Raw genomic sequence first — 17,820 nt, 5'->3', positions numbered from 1 at the left:
ATAGAAGCTAGCAAGCGAACAAATAGAACCCCAATGTGCGGCTACCGCTTGATCTTTCTTTGTCTGCCGGACCGCCCCTGATCTTGATACGATAAGCAACCCCGCGTCTTTCGGGATGCTAACACCTGCACGTCGCGAGCCTCGAGAATCAACAAATCATAGACTTTTACGAGTTATTCTCTCTTAGATTTTCACGTCGTCTATCACCAAATATGGTCATGATAGACTCTTTTGACCATATTTGGTCATAAGAAGAGCTCAATCGTTGCCTTCTCAGGACCCCCAAACCACCCCTTCTTTTATAAGAAAATTTATTATGATATCTTCCTGGAAAAGCGTTTTCGTGGGAATCCTCCCACCCAAAAATTTGCACGCGACACCAAGATTTTTCGGTTTTGAGGGGTATATAAATTCTAGAAAATCTGGCCGGACGACGGCATTTCATCATAATCGCGGGACCGCATTTCATCATAGAAAGTAACAGTGTACATTTTAAATTGTCGCTAGCCAAGAAGTGCAGCAACAATTTCGTACCATCCTAACATCATCATAACGATCTATAACGCGAATCTCGGAACATATAATTTTGTCAACGACACCTAATCGCTGTAACCCCGCGTAAATTTGTAATTTAGTACATTGTTCAAGTCACGGGTTAGCCGTCAAACTCGCTGACTTCTTAATTTTTAATCACGCACAATTTGTAACCGGATTAAAAGACCGGAATAAAGAACTTCAGAGCATCGTACGACCGAGCGTTTGATTTCGCCATAAGCACCCCACGACCGAGGTCCTTGCGAGGGAGCAAAGCTGGCCAAACACATCACAGGTCTACGAAGAGTTTGTCGTCTTAAAGGTAGGACTCTGTTAACCACACAGATCATCCGACATTCCGACATTACATGAAAATTTGAACGAGTTTCGAAGGTCGCGTAGATTTCTTTTAATCATTATCCAATCACCTTCCAAATATCCTATCAATAAGAAAATACATAAATGATAGATAATCGATTCTAGCATAAAGACAGAACTCCTGTTATTATTCTAATAATCCCCTTCATTCTCATTCTCATATTTCCATTCCCCCGAGCACTGAATAACGCACCAAAAATCATTCTCCCACCTCTATCTCCTAAAAATTCCATTGTCTATGTCGCGCGCCTTGCCGCAATGATATAGCTTCTTCCTCTATCTCCTAAAATTCCATTGTCTATGTCGCGCACCTTGTCGCAATGATATAGCTTCTTCCTCTACCCTCCCGTTCATAATAGAACGATACCAGGAGTCAATAATTTAACAAATGTTATGAGTTCTTTAGTAAATGGGATTCGATTCAATTAACGCGATTCCCCCCGGTACATTCTCTTTATTAGTATCCTCATATTAAATTGATAACCACTTCCTTAATATCCCATAACGTATTATAAATGAGAACATTAAAACAAAGGATCAAAAATCATAAGAAGCGCAAGTATAGAGCAGGTAAGAAGGCTCGTGCTAAACGTACCGCATCTACTCTACGTTGTGTCGGGCGACGGTCAACAGATAATAAACCTCGCGTCAAATCGTGTGAAAAAGTTACCTTTTCTCCGGAAACTATAAAAAGATTGAAGACTTCATCTATTCAGCTAAATCTTGACAATAAGCTCGTAGCGAACAAAGGAACTCCCCCTTATATTGAGATCGAACCCTTAATCAACCAACCTCTTAATTCCCTTGAATTCACGATTCCTGAACTAACAAGTTCAATCGATTCTTTAATAGAAGAAACACTTAATTATTTTGATCTCGGACCCAACTTCCAAGAGTTATCACCAATCTCAGACAAAGGAATTCCCCTTGACTCCAGAATAGAATCCTTGCCAAAAGAATCATCATTATTTACAGAACTTTGCGATTTAATGTCGGAAATAGAGGAGAAATCTCTCAGGATCTAATAAAATTCTTACAATTAGAAGAACAGTGTCCGGATATTTCATTTAAAATCAATCAATACGCTAGTTATTTGAATATTTGAATCATTTCTTAAATATCATCAGAATTTACTATTGAAGAAAATCGGAAATTAATTAACGAAGAAATTCATACGATAATAAGTATAATTATCGCCCTACTAACAGACGTTTTAGAGGGAAACATCGATCTAGACCAACTTCTCGTCTGTTTAGATAACATTCCTGATCCATTACACACGATAAACGCGAGACTTCATGAAAACCGATAATTGTGTAATGTAAAAGTCTGTATTACTATTTTTAAATGACTCGAGAGTTAAACGTTAGTTTCTTTCCTTTGGATCCTCGTCTGGAAACTTCTCGAATGTTCTCTGTACGTCAAGTAACCGACGTTTAAGACTAAATTTTAAAGGCGAATTGGATGCCACAGGAGCCCGTACGCACTGCAAAAGGTTCTCGCCAGGATTGGAGCGTTGTTAGGTGAAATTCAATGGACACTGATTTTAGTAATAAAGATTTAATAACGATCGGAATGCTTCTACAATTTGACACTTCTCGAAAGTACTCTCATGCGCACGATTTACTAACACGTCTGCTCGTTCGCACTTCTCAAAGGAGAGTCGTTCTCCTCGACTTCAAATCTAACGGCCTCCGCCCCGCGGTCGCGCTCGCATGCGCGCGCATATCTTTTGGCCACCCTATATGCTACGGTGGCAGCACCGCACGGGTGTCGGAAACGACGCTAACGCCGGACATTGCGTATCGCGGTAATTATTTACGCGCCGCTTACAGTAATTTAAATAATTGGACCCCATGAGGGATTCTCAAGACCTTAGATTTGAGAGTTATATTATATTTTTGCTATTGAATCTACTAATTAACAACTATTTAAACGGGGAAATTACAGTCGACCAATTGATAAATTCATTAGATAGTTTAAAAAGAATTGCTAGTAGAAATCCTTTTTTCACTAGTAACTAGAATTCCCCATCCCCAACGTCCCGATACTTGGTCCCTAGTTCCACAGTATAGTCCGTGCTCTCGGCGTCCCTGAGGTATAGCCGGTGTAAGCAGGTTGCCTCATAAAAAATAGAGAGCGCCCCTTTCTTTCTAGCCTAGGAATAGAGAGAGTAGGAAAGTCACTAGGACGTGACATATGCATAAGAAATTCGATTGGTTGAATTTCTTATGCATACGTTCATAGGCCAATCAGGATTCTTATGTTTACGCTTATGCGCCTATGCAAAAGTGTGTGCTCCCCGCTTTACTGCTTACGTTTTTTTATGTGCCACGGTCTTAAGCCATAGCCATTATATTCTCAATTTTATCAGCGGTTCACGACGCGCATATTTTGCCACTACTCCCTTCATTCATAGATATATAATAGATTGCGCGTTCCGTGAGAGGAACTGAAGCCAAAACTAGAAAAAGAGAGCAATATGTGAAGTCGTTGTGTCTTTCTCTAACAGGCGAGTTAATGGATATGGAAAGAGAGGGAGAACTATGGCCTGCTATGCGTCTCCCCTCTGTACTCCTTCTCACTCTCTGTGATGTGCGAGGGAGAGAGCACGACTTTTGGACTATCTCTGTCCTTTAATACTTTAGTTCGTGCTTCAGCTGGCCTCTAAAGCGGGGAGCACACACTCTTGCATAGGCGCATAAGCGTAAACATGAGAATCTTGATTGGTCTATAAACATATGCATAAGAAATTCAACCAATCAAATTTCTTATGCATATGCTTATGCGCTTATGCAAGAGTGTGTGTTCCCTGCTTTAGAATGCGCATCTATTATATATATATCTATGTCTCCATTAAACAAGCGACAAATTTATAGCGTTTTCGATTGGGATGCACTGGCTGCACTGAGTGTCAGGCGCGTTTTCGATTGGCAGTGCCAATGCGCACTTGGCTAGTGTTGCGCGTTCGTTTGAACGCACGACACTCGCATAGTGCGCACTCAATGCGCATTAAGTGACACGAGATATTTTGACAGTGCCAGTTTAGTGCACTGGATGCATACAAGCAGTAGGGCATTCTTTTGAACAATAAAGGTGCAATTTTACGTGTCGCTAAAACAAGTAATTAAAACGACAAATTTGTTGCTCGGAATCCAGCATCAACAATTTTGTAGTTTGAATCAGTTCAACTACAAAGCATTTACTGCTTAAACGCTTAACTTTCAATTCTGTCGCGCTGCCTATCCTTTTCATGTACAAAAATGATCGCTGTTTAATTCAGCGACAAAAGTTGTTACATGATCATTTTGTCGCTCAAACTATCGGTTTCAGCGGCTTGTGAAAAGGCACCTTAACGAACAAAAATTCGACAAAATGAGCAATTCGGATTTGGCTCTCTTTAATATTTTTGAGACATTTTTGGAATCTTCTAGTTCAAGCGAGGAACAAGAAATAATTACAACTCTTTGAACTAAAAGAATTCCAAAAACTGTAAATTATGTAGCATGTGTAAAAAAAAATGGATAACACCGTAACTATTATATCTTTTTATATAAACATTGAACCTATACCCTTTTTTAAAATATAATTAATGTACTTAATGTAAATAATAGCGATCTAGTCAACTCGAGTGGCACTGAAAATTTCGGCATGTTCTTTTTTACCTGCACTATTCAGTGCAACCCATGGAACTTGTCTAGTGTTTGTGTGAACTAAGTGCGCACTAACTTTTTTTCAATTGAAAACGCTATTAGTCACGTAATCTCCGTTTGACGCTGGTTTCTAGCGTCAGTAAGGTCAAATACACGGCACTCTTAATCGGGTTTAATAACATCTATTGTTGTAAAATTGGTCAATCACAGCCATTCCTCTGAGGAATGGAACGGCTGTGATTGGCCAGTCTTACAACTACGGATGTTATTAAACCCGATTAAGGATGCCGTGTATTTGATCTTTGTGATTGGCCAGTTTTACAACTGTGGATGTTATTAAACCCGATTAAGGGTGCCGTGTATTTGACTTTATTGAGTACGTTTACACGGCACCCTTAATCGGGTTTAATAACGTCCGTAGTTGTAAGACTGGCCAATCACAGCCGTTCCATTCTTCAGGGGAATGGCTGTGATTGACCAATTTTACAACTATAGATGTTATTAAACCCGATTAAGGGTGCCGTGTAATTGACCTTAATAAAAACTGCGCTTTAAGGTGCAATTTCATGGATGCTAGAAATCAGCGTCAAATTAAAATCACGAATAAAATCAGTTGAAACGGTCTGAACTTTATTTCCCACTATATTTTCTTGACAGTTCTGTGAAGTTAGCCTACCAAAATTAGATTTTCGAAGTTTCAATAATTGGAATTCAATAGTTGGTCTTTTATTGATCATTGTTGGTAATATTTTAGCTTTTGTTGGTTATTAGTTTGATTGTTATTAAAAAAATAAATATCAATGAGAAGTTAGCTTACCTAAATATATAATTTTAACCTTTAGTCCCGACGGTTCTTTTCGGCACCTTTAATCCCGACTCATGGGTCGTTTGCGTCTTTGCGTTATTTGGATCAGTAAAAACGCTTTAAAAAATCTGAAGAATATCATGGAGTTTCTTGCAATCTTCAACTTGAAGTCCCAATCATAATATTTTTTTTTTTTAGGTAGGGGATATGGCGCGTTCCGTACCCGTTTTCAAAAATTACAGCACTTTAAAATTTCGTTTAGGTCGCAAACGATCCATGAGTCGGGACTAAGGGTTAATAGATTTTAATTAATTATACGTCAAATCGATAGAAAATCGATTGTTGGTCTCAATTATGTTTTTAGAAATGATTGTTGATCGATTATTTACTAATTATAACAATAGTATATTGTGTATCAAGTGCGGAAAGTTGACAATTGTTCACTCGTGTGGGGTGGTCGCACTCGCCTTCGGCTCGTGCGTCCATCCCCCGCACTCGTGACCAATTGTCAATCCGCACTTGATACACATACTATTTTGTATTGCAAGTGCAGGCAAAGTGACTGTTTCGGCGCGTTTTCTGTGCGCGAGGCAGCCGATCGCACGCCGCCATCTTGCCGTGGCACGGTGGGGGAATAACCGGTTTCAATACATTTCCTACGGCTTGAGCCGTATACAATGACTTTTAACGCGGCTCAGCCGTAGATAATGGCTTTGAAACCGACTTATTCACTCACCGTGTCGCCGCTAGATGGCGGCGGGGGAAATCAGCCGTTTTCGGCACAGAAAACATGCACCGAAAGTGCCACATTGCCTGCACGTGTAATACAAAATAATTATTTTTCAATTGCTCACATATACTGCGCATGCGCATATATACTGCGCATGCTGTTTCCAACCATTAAGTTAGCTCTCTACAAATATATTATTCTGCGATCAGAGAAATGTACAATTAGATGAAACAGGTATTTTATACAAAAACGTTTAAATTGACACATTTATAATTAGTCTTAGTGTATTTATTAGGATTTTAAGTAATTGTACTAACGATATAAACTTTGTTTGAGAAAATAATATATAAAAAATATATATATAATTATATACAGGGTGTCCCATAATTCGCGAACCACCGCAAATGGGCAGATAGAGCGTGTTAAACTGAATAGAAGAGTTCTGTATCATTTTGCGATATTCACAATAATTATTGAGTTATTAACTAAAATATCTAAACGAATGAGCGGGTAGAAAGTGGTAGGCCGGACTCGGTGTGCATGTACCGCTTAGTATCAAAAGTATCATCTTACTTTTCGGCGCCACTACATTGGTCGCCGCTCGCTGCATGACGCCGCCTCTCGATCAAATAATGCTTTCTACATGCTTATTCGTTTAGATATTTTAATAAATAACTCAATAATTATTGCGAATATCGCAAAATAATACAGAACTTTTCTATTCAGTTTAACACGTTCTATCTGCCCATTCGCGGTGGTTCGCGAATTATGGGACACCGTGTATATATATAAATAATATATTTGTAGAGAGCTAACTTAATGGTTGGAAATAGCATGCGCAGTATATATGCGCATGCGCAGTATATGTGAGCAATTAAAAAATAATTATTTTGTTATAATTAGTAAATAATCGACCAACAATCATTTCTAAAGATATAATTGGGACCAACAATCGATTTGACGTATAATTAATTAAAATCTATTAAAATTGTATATTTAGGTAGGCTAACTTTACATTGATATTTATTTTTTTAATAACAATCCAACTAATAACCAACAAAAACTAAAATATGACTAACAATGATCAATAAAAGATCAACTATTGATTCCAATTATTGAAACTTCGAAAATCTAATTTTGGTAGGCTAACTTCACAGAACTTTTCTTGACGCCGAATCTAGAGAAAGTCTAGTAATTTTAATTTGATGAAAAAAAGTTATATAATAAATAATTTTTATATATCTTATATATTTATATATATGTATAATTATATACACATATATGTTTATTTATTTATTTATTTTGTTTTAAAAACCTTTTAAAGCTGATTTTATTGTACTTGCTCTTTTTCGTCAATATACTAACATTTAATCAATATATTGTAATATTGGTTCTTGTACGAGAAGTATATTTTAATTGATTTTATAATCTTCTATGAAACCATATCTTATATAAAACTAATTAGTGTGAATCTTTTATTCTTAATAAAATAAAATATTTCTTGGCTGCTTCCGCGACAAAATCAAAATTAAACTATTATTTCCCAGATGTTGAAAACATTATATAGACGCATTTCCCAAATAATTTCATATCAATTAAAGTAAAAAGAAGATTTTTTAAAAGTTATGTCTGCTAACTATTTGCTCTCAATTAATTTTTTCTGATTATAAATAAATTATAAGTTTCTAAATTATGCAAACATATTCCTAAATTTGCTCTAATAATTCCCAAACGATAGCAGTAATAAAAAATAAAAAATAAAAAATAAAAAATTTGTCCAATCAATATCCACTAAGCGTACTTTAAACTTGATTTCCAAGTGAAATAATTATTTTTCAAACGTTAAAACTAATACAGACGTGTTTCTCAAATAATTTTACGTTAATTAAAGAAAAAGAAATGTTTTTTTGAATTATTGTCTGCTAACTATACGCTCAATCTATTTTAATTAATAATAAATGAACAATTATTTAAACTACGAGAATCTGTTCCTAAATGTGCCTAAACAATTCCAAAGCGATTGGTATAACTGATAATAAGGAAATATAAAATTTGTCTGCTAAATAGATGGAGGTGTAAGCAGGTTACCCCGCAAAAAATAGAGAGCGCCCTCTTTTCTCTCTAGCCTAGGCGTAGGAAGAGAGAAGAACCGTTGTCCGGACGTGACATAGTACGAAATGGGATTCGCTCATTTCGTCGGGAGTAACGGAATGAGCCAATAGGCTTACTACACCTGTTGTAGATCCGGCCTTGATCGGATTTAAGAACATCTATAGTTGTAAAACTGGCCAATTACAGCCATTCCCTTGAAGAATGGAATGGCTGTGATTGACCGTCTTACAACTATGGATGTTATTAAACCCGATTAATAGCGTTTTCGATTGGGGTGCACTGGCTGCACTGAATGTCAGGCGCGTGTTCGATTGGTAGTGCCAATGCGCACTTGGCTAGTGTTGCGTGTTCGTTTGAACGCACAACACTCGCATAGTGCGCACTCAGTGCGCACTAAGTGGCACGAGATATTTTGACGGTGCCAGTTCAGTGCACTGGATGCATGCAAGCAGTAGGGCATTCTTTTGAACGAAAATTCGACATAATGAGCAATTCGGATTTGGCTCTCTTTAATATTTTGGAGACATTTTTGGAATCTTCTTCTAGTTCAAGAAGAAATAATTACAACTCTTCGAACTAGAAGAATAATTCCAAAAACTAAATTGTGTAGAATGTGTGAAAAAAATGGATAATGACACCGTAAGTGTTATATCTTTTTATATAAACATCGAACCTATACCCTTTTTTAAAATATAATTAATGTACTTAATGTAATAGCATTTTTATACTGAATAATAATAATTTTTATATTTGTCATACGTGATATTCTTGATCATCTTCTATATTTAATTACATATAATAAAAATCATTACTTAACTGAACACAAGATGTCGAGGTTACTTTTTCGTTCTTTCCGGAATCTAGTCAACTCAAGTGGCACTGAAAATTTCGGCGTGTTCTTTTTCACCTGCACTATTCAATGCAACCCATGGAACTTGTCCAGTGTTCGTGTGAACTGAGTGCGCACTGGTGCGCACTAACTTTTTCCCAATCGAAAACGCTATAAGATTCTTAAGCAGGGAACACACGCTCTTGCATAAGCGCATAAGCATATGTATAAGAAATTTGATTGGTTGAATTTCTTATGCATATGTTTATAGACCAATCAAGATTCTCATGTTTACGCTTATGCGCCTATGCAAGAGTGTGTGCTCCCCGCTTTATGCTTACGCTTATGCGCCTATGCAAAAGTATGTGCTCCCCGCTTTAGCCTGCTGAGCATTTCTGATTGGCCGTTGCTTGTGGTACACCCTTTATACTTTATATTTACATCATGGCCAGGGGGTCGATTGTGTAATTTTTTCTAAAGTAAAAATGTGAAAAGTGAAAAATTTCTTCCAATCACACATCGATTTTATCTTAAAATCAATGCGTGATTGGTGGAAATTTTTCACTTTTCACGTTTTTACTTTAGAAAAAGTTACACAATCGACCCCCAGAATTTCGAAATGACTGCTTTCAGTGAATTTAGAATTTAGTCAGTGCTTTCTCAAGCTCCACTGAGCTTTCCTGAGCTTCTCTAAAGAGAGGCAAGATATTAAAATTTACGTAAGGTGGAAATCAATGATGATCGACTTTTTAGAAGCCGAATATGCTGCAACACTCTATCACATAAGTAAAATCGTATCGGATGGTAAGTTTAAATTTTATGCTTACGTTTGCGTATATTTATAATCTGAATTTTTGATCATTGTCTCTCTTATGGCTAATTTCTTCCAATATACTCTAGCCTCTCTACTGTATACATTAATCAATGTAGATATGAAAGTAAGATATGATAATTCTGTTTTTAGACAGCATCTTTTTTTTTATTGTTTAAATGAACAAATCTGAGCACTATATTATATATTGTAAGTTATTTCTAATCAGGCAACAGAATTTATTGAAAAAATATTTAAATTGATCAAATGCTCAATATATATTCTATCATCAAACAATATACAGTGAATAATATCCTACTTATTTACAGACTTCTATTTTGATTTACATATACAATAGCCTTTAATGTATGTGCATGTGTGTGTTTCAATATATATTCACTATGAAATTTATGATTTATGTTTTTTGATCTTTGTTTAGATGGCTTATGTGAGGAAACCATAGACGGAGTACCAATACGAAAATTATTTGTCGATAATTTGGCTGAAAGAGTTTGTGTCATTTTCATTTTTCTTAATTCTTGTGCAATATATTTTAGTGATGTACTATTCAATTGTTTAAACTTTGTTACAGACAACTTTTAAAGATTTACGCAACTGCTTCTCTGTATATGGACATATTGAAAGTTGTTACTTACGTAGAAATCAAGGGAAAAAAAATTATGCGTTTGTTACATTCAGCAAAGTAGAAGATGCGATGGCGTAAGTTTGAAAAAGCAATTACTAGCAAATAATGTTAATGTTTAATTAAAATACAATAATTTTTTATAACAAATTGTAGAGCTATGCAAGATGGAAGTAAGAAACAAATAAGAGTACACAATAGAGACTTGAGAGTGATGGCTGCGGATTCCTGGCATCAACCTGATAGTATAGACCAAAAATTATATAATATAGGGAGAATATCGAACAAATCTTCTGAGAAAAAGTCTACTAATGAACAATACCATCAATATTTGCAAAATGATACTGAAAATGTGTCCATTCATATATTAAATGATGATTGTTTGAGCCATATTTTTTCATTTTTACCAATTATTGACAAAGTTCGCATAGAAAGGGGCAAGTATTTAATTCATATTCATATTAATGCTTTATACATCTAGCATGTTGCATTTATTACTTTTGTTTTTTGCGAGATAAACTGATACATTATTTATACATTGTTATTATTTTTACAGTTTGTAAACACTGGAGAGATTTAAGTCTAGATTCTTGGAAGGATGTAAAAACACTAGATCTTTCACCTTCTACATGGGGATTTATAAAAACTCATACTATTCGTACAGCAATACTTCGTAAAATATTATTAAAATGCGGCAAATTTCTAACAGAAATAAATTTATCTGATACAAGCCATTTTTTAAGACAAAGTACATTGACCATAATTGGAAAACTTTGTCCAAAGCTTACAAGTATCGATGTTACTGCATTAACGGTTTGTGCATCAGGCATTAGTACATTAGCAAATAATTGTAAAAATATAACTAGGTTTAGCTTAGGACCTTCAACATATGGCTGTGATAATGAATTAAAAAATCTCTTCAAAGTGAATAAAAACTTAGAATATCTTTCCATAAGCAAAAATAATATTGCAGGCAAATCTTTATCATTTTTGCCAGCACAAACTTTACATACACTTAAATTAGAGAGATGCGAAAATATTCAAGATAATCATTTTTCCGCAGTAAGTCAAAACTTTTTAATTTATTAAAATTGCTATTAATAAGTACATACATATGTATACATATATAAGACACATATTGTCGTTATCATGTGCAGGCATTGAAAAGATTCGAAAATTTGAAACATCTTGCAATATGTAACTGTTCTGAAATACGTATACTCACATTGCAAACTATCGGTGAACATTGTAAAGGTCTAGAAGAGTTAGAGATTGGAGAAGGAAATTTCTATTTCACACAAATATTGGATGTGTTGTATTTAACTCAGCTTGTCAATCTGAAAGTCTTGAAATTTGTATACAGTTGTTTAGTGACAGACACATTTCTTATTAATTTGGCACAACAATGTCAACAACTTATCTCTATAGACATTACAGGTAATTCACGATTATTATATATATATATATTTGTCAACTTTATAATAATGTGTTATTTATCCAACAGGTTGCAACGATGTGACTGATACTGGATTAGAAGCTATTGCTACATTATCAAAATTGGAAAAATTAATCATCAATTATTTAAATAAAATTACTGATAATGGATTGGAACGTATTTGCGGCTTAAAAGAGTTGGAATGTCGAAAATGTATGTACATTACTGATCAGAGTATGTCAATGTTTATCAAAGCTTCACCTTGCCTACAATTACTGGATATTTCTGGATGTCATAATATCACCAATGACACTCTTGATGCTGCTAAAGACGCCTGCAACACTCGAGCTGATAATATAATGTTGAAGATGATTATTGGAGGAACATCAATTTTCTCTATAAAAGAAGAAGATGAAGCACAACCGTCTCCGCTTTTGCAAATAGTTAACGTGGATTTATGTGACAATGACACTAATACATTAAGAAGTACGGATGAAGATATGTTTGATGATTTATCTATTGATAATATTGATAGATCTTGGTTTGATGAAGATTCAGATTTCGAATATAATTCTCCGATTGAGTCTGACGCTGAGATTTAAAAATTTGGTATACTTATTTTCTATGAATAATTATATTATCAACTATACTATTAATAATTTTTAATATATAATGTTGCATAATGATATTTTATTTTATATTATAAATGTTATTTTATTATATGAATAAAAAGAGAAGTATAAAAAAGAAGAGACACATTGTCGGCTTTACTGATGTGTAATTTATCCATCCAAATATTTTTCTGCATAATCTGTTGTGTGAGAAGATTTCACGCATGGTATAGCCTGCAAAACGAGTACTAAAATGTAATCGAACGATTAAAAAAATCAACGATTTTTATCTTTTCAACATTTATAACAAACATAAATTATAAATAGATTTATAGGAAACTTCAATATAATATACGAAAACTATTTGTTAAAAAAATAATGATTAAGTAGTAAACATATATATATATATATATACATAAGTAAAAAGAAGAACATGCTTGACGATTTCAAAACCTCAGATTTGGTCAAAACATTTAATTTTCTATCGATAAATTACCGCAGATTTCTAATCGCCTATACTCTCGCTTTTACAATTGTCCTTTTGGATTTTAGAGTGATGTGAGATTGCAGAAGCCATTAGTGTCTACTCTTTCGTTGTCCACCTTTTTATTATTAAATTTTTTTGAATTATGATCAGGAGTCGATAAAAGTTCCCTACTGTTAAATTGTTAATCTTAAGTAGCTATCATATACATGTGAGTCATATTATAAATTATCATAAAAAGCAAATACTTAAGGGGATGCCGGATGATGTTTTTACCGACCGAATGCGAGAATATTTAGTTTTTTTTATATAACATTTTATTGACTATACTGATCAATAAATCCTTTTCCACGATTAAAGTACTTATAAAAACGGACCGCGCTAGCTATGTTTGCATATATAAATCGTATAAAAATCAAAAATTACAGTTTTGTTATCGGCTGCTTTGTGTCAGTTCGTAATAATACTTATTTAATAAAAAAAGTTCTGGGGGTCGATTGTGTATCTCAAAACCTAGTGAAAATGACAAAAGTGAGCATTCAGTTGATTGGCTAATTTTCACTATAGTGAAAACACGAAATATTTCACGTGAGATTATTCGACAAGAATTATTGTGTCGAATAATGTCAAAATGTGTCGTATATCCTACTGCATTATATGTTATGTAGAGTAGAGCGCGATTAAAATACGTATTAAAAGAGAGGACATTACATTATACACCAGAATTTGCTGGTATGTAAATAATTATAGTGCATAATTGAGATAAGAAAAGGTATTTTTTAAATCTATTCTTTACAGCTCTAATTGTAAATGCATGTTGTGTTTTACATAACATTGCTTATAAATGGAGAATTCCATTAAATGAAGTATATTTGGAGGAAGAAGGAGAAGTGCTGATACCATTTAATGATATAAATATAATGCAAGCAGAAGAAGTACGAATTAAGAAATATTGTGCGATGGTATTTTGAATAGGATATATATATATATTTATATATATATATATTTATATATATATATATTTATATATATATTTATCACATAAATTGTATCACATAAAATTAGTACATTTCATAATCTTATAATAAATTAATAATTAAGATTATCACAGTACATTTCTTAACTTCCCAGCAAACACAGTATATAAATGTTATATACTTAAGCATGTTACATGTAACGTATATGTTAGTTGTAATTTCCCACTCATAGATGTAACATTTTTAATATTACATATATCACATTGTAGTTATATTGTCATTATATCCCAAGATAGCACTGACTTATCAATACATCAATGTGCTATTTGGTATATAATTACAATATAACTACAATGTAATATATGTTATATTAAAATGTTACATCTATGAGTGGGAAATTACAACTAACATGGATGTTACATGTAACGTGCACGTTATATTATCTGTTATATTCCGTTTTATTATAGATATGTAACAATTATATATCGGTGTTTGCTGGGTTTATAATAAAAGATTTTTAAACACTACTTTTTTATTAACGTATTGTTTTATATCAATTCTCATAACACGTCGCGTCAATTTTATTCAAGCATGTTCAAAAATGTATCCGGCCCCGACCGAAATCCGAATGTTTATTCATAAAATTTAACATAATTTCTTTTTGTTTCTCTGTAACATTCATTCTTATTCACACCGTTCAAACTGCAGAGGTTATAAAGATAAAGGTATCACTGAAACATATATGCATGCATATACGCTTTACGGAATGTTCACTATGGTTTGTGCTCCCGTGAATCTAGGGATATCGTATTTTCATCTTGCTCATAGCCAATCGCGTGTATTTCTTCACGTGAAATGAATGTGCGAAAAGTGAGAAAAATCGACACAAATAGACAATCGATCCCCAGTAGTTTGTCTGTGCATGAAATATAGTATGCGCGGTAAGGATAATATGAAGAATTATTAGTAAACGATTAAAAGTGAGATTGCAAGTCTAATAAAAAAGTTATATATTAAAAACATTTTTACGCGTATGTGTTGTATACGTGCATATGTTTAGATATGTGTGGTGCTAACCCGTCGGAGTTCGGCCAACGCTCCGGCATCCCCTTAAATAATTTATTCTGGCTATCAAAATATAATTTTTCTTATAACAACTCAGTTCTATTCTTTTTAACGCAAAGTTATTGATGTGTTACTCTGATTAACTCACAAATGATACTAATATAATAATAAGTCGGCATCAAATGACATACCTTGTCATGTCACCGATAATTTTTCAAGAACATCAAAATAACAGCTTTCCAATGACTCAGTGTCTTTTTTTAAATTAATACTATTTATGTGTTCCTTAATATGTAACATTTTCGACATTAATCTTTTTTGATAATTACTTTCATAATCCAATATTTCCGTATTTTCCCAATCAAAAGAATGTGATAAAAAGATATGTTCCGAAATCACTGATAGTCTTGTTGAGTCCGACTTATTCTTAATATTATTTCTATGTTCTTTAAGACGGGTGCAAAGTTTCCTTTTTGTTTGCCTTATGTATGTAGCTCTGAAATCATTACAATTTATTTTATAAATTACATTCGAGTTATTTGATAATTCATTTTCATCTTTTTGAGGTTTTATAATACCATTCAACCTTCTTATACACCTGTATCCTATTTTTATATTAGATTTTTTAATTGATGACGCAATTAGTTCTGATATTCCTTCGATGTATGGAATCGCAATAAATTTATGATTATCTTCTCCATATGTGGGATTATTAATGTGTGTCTTAATCGATATATTTACGTTCAATTTAACTCGCGTAAAGAGACACGGCGTGTCTTTTTCTTTCTTTTTCGGACTTAGCACGAGACACTACCGTGTCTCTTGATTCGTTATTAAAAATTTTAATCCACAATTTATTTTATTAAAAATGAGGTCAAGAGGATAACTATTGTCAATTAACATGTTAATAACAAACTATAAATTTTTCTTATGGAAGATAGGATGGGATAATAATATTGCCCTATCTACTAAATTATAAATAACACTTTTTTTATGGCATATGGGATGGATTGAAAAAAATGATAAAGTTCTTTCTGAAAAGGTTTTTTTATGGAACTAATCAATGTGTATTGTATTATTAATGACAATGATCGATATATCAAAGAAATTTATTCTGTGATTATCCTCTCTTTCCATCGTGAATTTTAATCTGACATGGTAAAGCGGGGAGCACAAACTCTTGCATAAGCGCATAAGCATATGCATAAAAAATTCGATTGGTTGAATTTCTTATGCATACGTTTATAGACCAATCAAGATTCTCATGTTTACGCTTATGCGTTTATGCAAAAGTGTGTGCTCCCCGCTTATCTATTAAAACTATGTAATACCACAGATTAATAGACAGATCGCCAAAGGTCTGGATGAAGGAGAGACCAGGGGGTCGATTGTCTATTTGTGTCGATTTTTCTCACTTTTCGCACATTCATTTCACGTGAAGAAATACACGCGATTGGCTATGAGCAAGATGAAAATACGATATCCCTAGATTCACGGGAGCACAAACCATAGTGAACATTCCGTAAAGCGTATATGCATGCATATATGTTTCAGTGATACCTTTATCTTTATAACCTCTGCAGTTTGAACGGTGTGAATAAGAATGAATGTTACAGAGAAACAAAAAGAAATTATGTTAAATTTTATGAATAAACATTCGGATTTCGGTCGGGGCCGGATACATTTTTGAACATGCTTGAATAAAATTGACGCGACGTGTTATGAGAATTGATATAAAACAATACGTTAATAAAAAAGTAGTGTTTAAAAATCTTTTATTATAAACCCAGCAAACACCGATATATAATTGTTACATATCTATAATAAAACGGAATATAACAGATAATATAACGTGCACGTTACATGTAACATCCATGTTAGTTGTAATTTCCCACTCATAGATGTAACATTTTAATATAACATATATTACATTGTAGTTATATTGTAATTATATACCAAATAGCACATTGATGTATTGATAAGTCAGTGCTATCTTGGGATATAATGACAATATAACTACAATGTGATATATGTAATATTAAAAATGTTACATCTATGAGTGGGAAATTACAACTAACATATACGTTACATGTAACATGCTTAAGTATATAACATTTATATACTGTGTTTGCTGGGAAGTTAAGAAATGTACTGTGATAATCTTAATTATTAATTTATTATAAGATTATGAAATGTACTAATTTTATGTGATACAATTTATGTGATAAATATATATATAAATATATATATATATAAATATATATATATATCCTATTCAAAATACCATCGCACAATATTTCTTAATTCGTACTTCTTCTGCTTGCATTATATTTATATCATTAAATGGTATCGGCACTTCTCCTTCTTCCTCCAAATATACTTCATTTAATGGAATTCTCCATTTATAAGCAATGTTATGTAAAACACAACATGCATTTACAATTAGAGCTGTAAAGAATAGATTTAAAAAATACCTTTTCTTATCTCAATTATGCACTATAATTATTTACATACCAGCAAATTCTGGTGTATAATGTAATGTCCTCTCTTTTAATACGTATTTTAATCGCGCTCTACTCTACATAACATATAATGCAGTAGGATATACGACACATTTTGACATTATTCGACACAATAATTCTTGTCGAATAATCTCACGTGAAATATTTCGTGTTTTCACTATAGTGAAAATTAGCCAATCAACTGAATGCTCACTTTTGTCATTTTCACTAGGTTTTGAGATACACAATCGA

General features: G+C 33.3%; 1 protein-coding gene and 2 long non-coding RNA genes across 6 annotated transcripts; 1 reads left to right on the top strand and 2 right to left on the bottom strand.

Annotated features, from left to right (window-relative positions):
• Positions 1-9,459: 9,459 nt before the first annotated feature.
• On the top strand, positions 9,460-12,680 carry LOC114939633 (putative RNA-binding protein EEED8.10). Of its 4 annotated transcripts, none has more exons than XM_029313994.2 (8): positions 9,460-9,520; positions 9,627-9,845; positions 10,292-10,362; positions 10,445-10,572; positions 10,652-10,932; positions 11,052-11,557; positions 11,653-11,932; positions 12,000-12,680. In XM_029313994.2, the coding sequence occupies exons 2-8, from the start codon at positions 9,776-9,778 to the stop codon at positions 12,530-12,532; spliced, it is 1,869 nt and encodes a 622-aa protein (XP_029169827.2). In that variant the 5' UTR covers positions 9,460-9,520; positions 9,627-9,775; the 3' UTR covers positions 12,533-12,680. The 4 variants fall into 4 exon arrangements, with proteins under 4 accessions (XP_029169827.2, XP_085336138.1, XP_029169829.2 ...); XM_085480012.1 differs by having other exon boundaries at positions 9,487-9,535; XM_029313996.2 differs by having other exon boundaries at positions 9,489-9,505; positions 9,675-9,845.
• LOC146724321 (uncharacterized) lies at positions 11,245-14,904 on the bottom strand. Its single transcript, XR_014924112.1, has 2 exons — positions 13,038-14,904; positions 11,245-12,775 (listed from the first exon to the last, which is right to left on the bottom strand). It is a non-coding gene; the product is annotated as an uncharacterized LOC146724321 (long non-coding RNA).
• A 1,921-nt stretch (positions 14,905-16,825) lies between these two features.
• On the bottom strand, positions 16,826-17,820 carry LOC146724320 (uncharacterized). The gene is made up of 2 exons (XR_014924113.1): positions 17,582-17,820; positions 16,826-17,515 (listed from the first exon to the last, which is right to left on the bottom strand). It is a non-coding gene; the product is annotated as an uncharacterized LOC146724320 (long non-coding RNA).

The sequence above is a fragment of the Nylanderia fulva genome, unplaced genomic scaffold (genome assembly GCF_048542155.1).
Source record: "Nylanderia fulva isolate GAGA-0341 unplaced genomic scaffold, ASM4854215v1 Scaffold138, whole genome shotgun sequence".
Taxonomy (NCBI): Eukaryota; Metazoa; Arthropoda; class Insecta; order Hymenoptera; family Formicidae; genus Nylanderia; species Nylanderia fulva.
Note: the sequence above shows the minus strand (reverse complement) of the source record. Positions and strands in the feature narration are given on the sequence as shown.

Excerpts from the sequence above, each read along its gene's own strand:
- LOC114939633 (XM_029313994.2), top strand. The coding sequence starts at position 9,776 with ATGATGATCGACTTTTTAGAAGCCGAATATGCTGCAACACTCTATCAC. Across the intron at positions 10,933-11,051 it reads CAAAGTTCGCATAGAAAGGG|TTTGTAAACACTGGAGAGAT; the intron begins GCAAGTATTTAA and ends TTATTTTTACAG. Across the intron at positions 11,558-11,652 it reads AAGATAATCATTTTTCCGCA|GCATTGAAAAGATTCGAAAA; the intron begins GTAAGTCAAAAC and ends TATCATGTGCAG.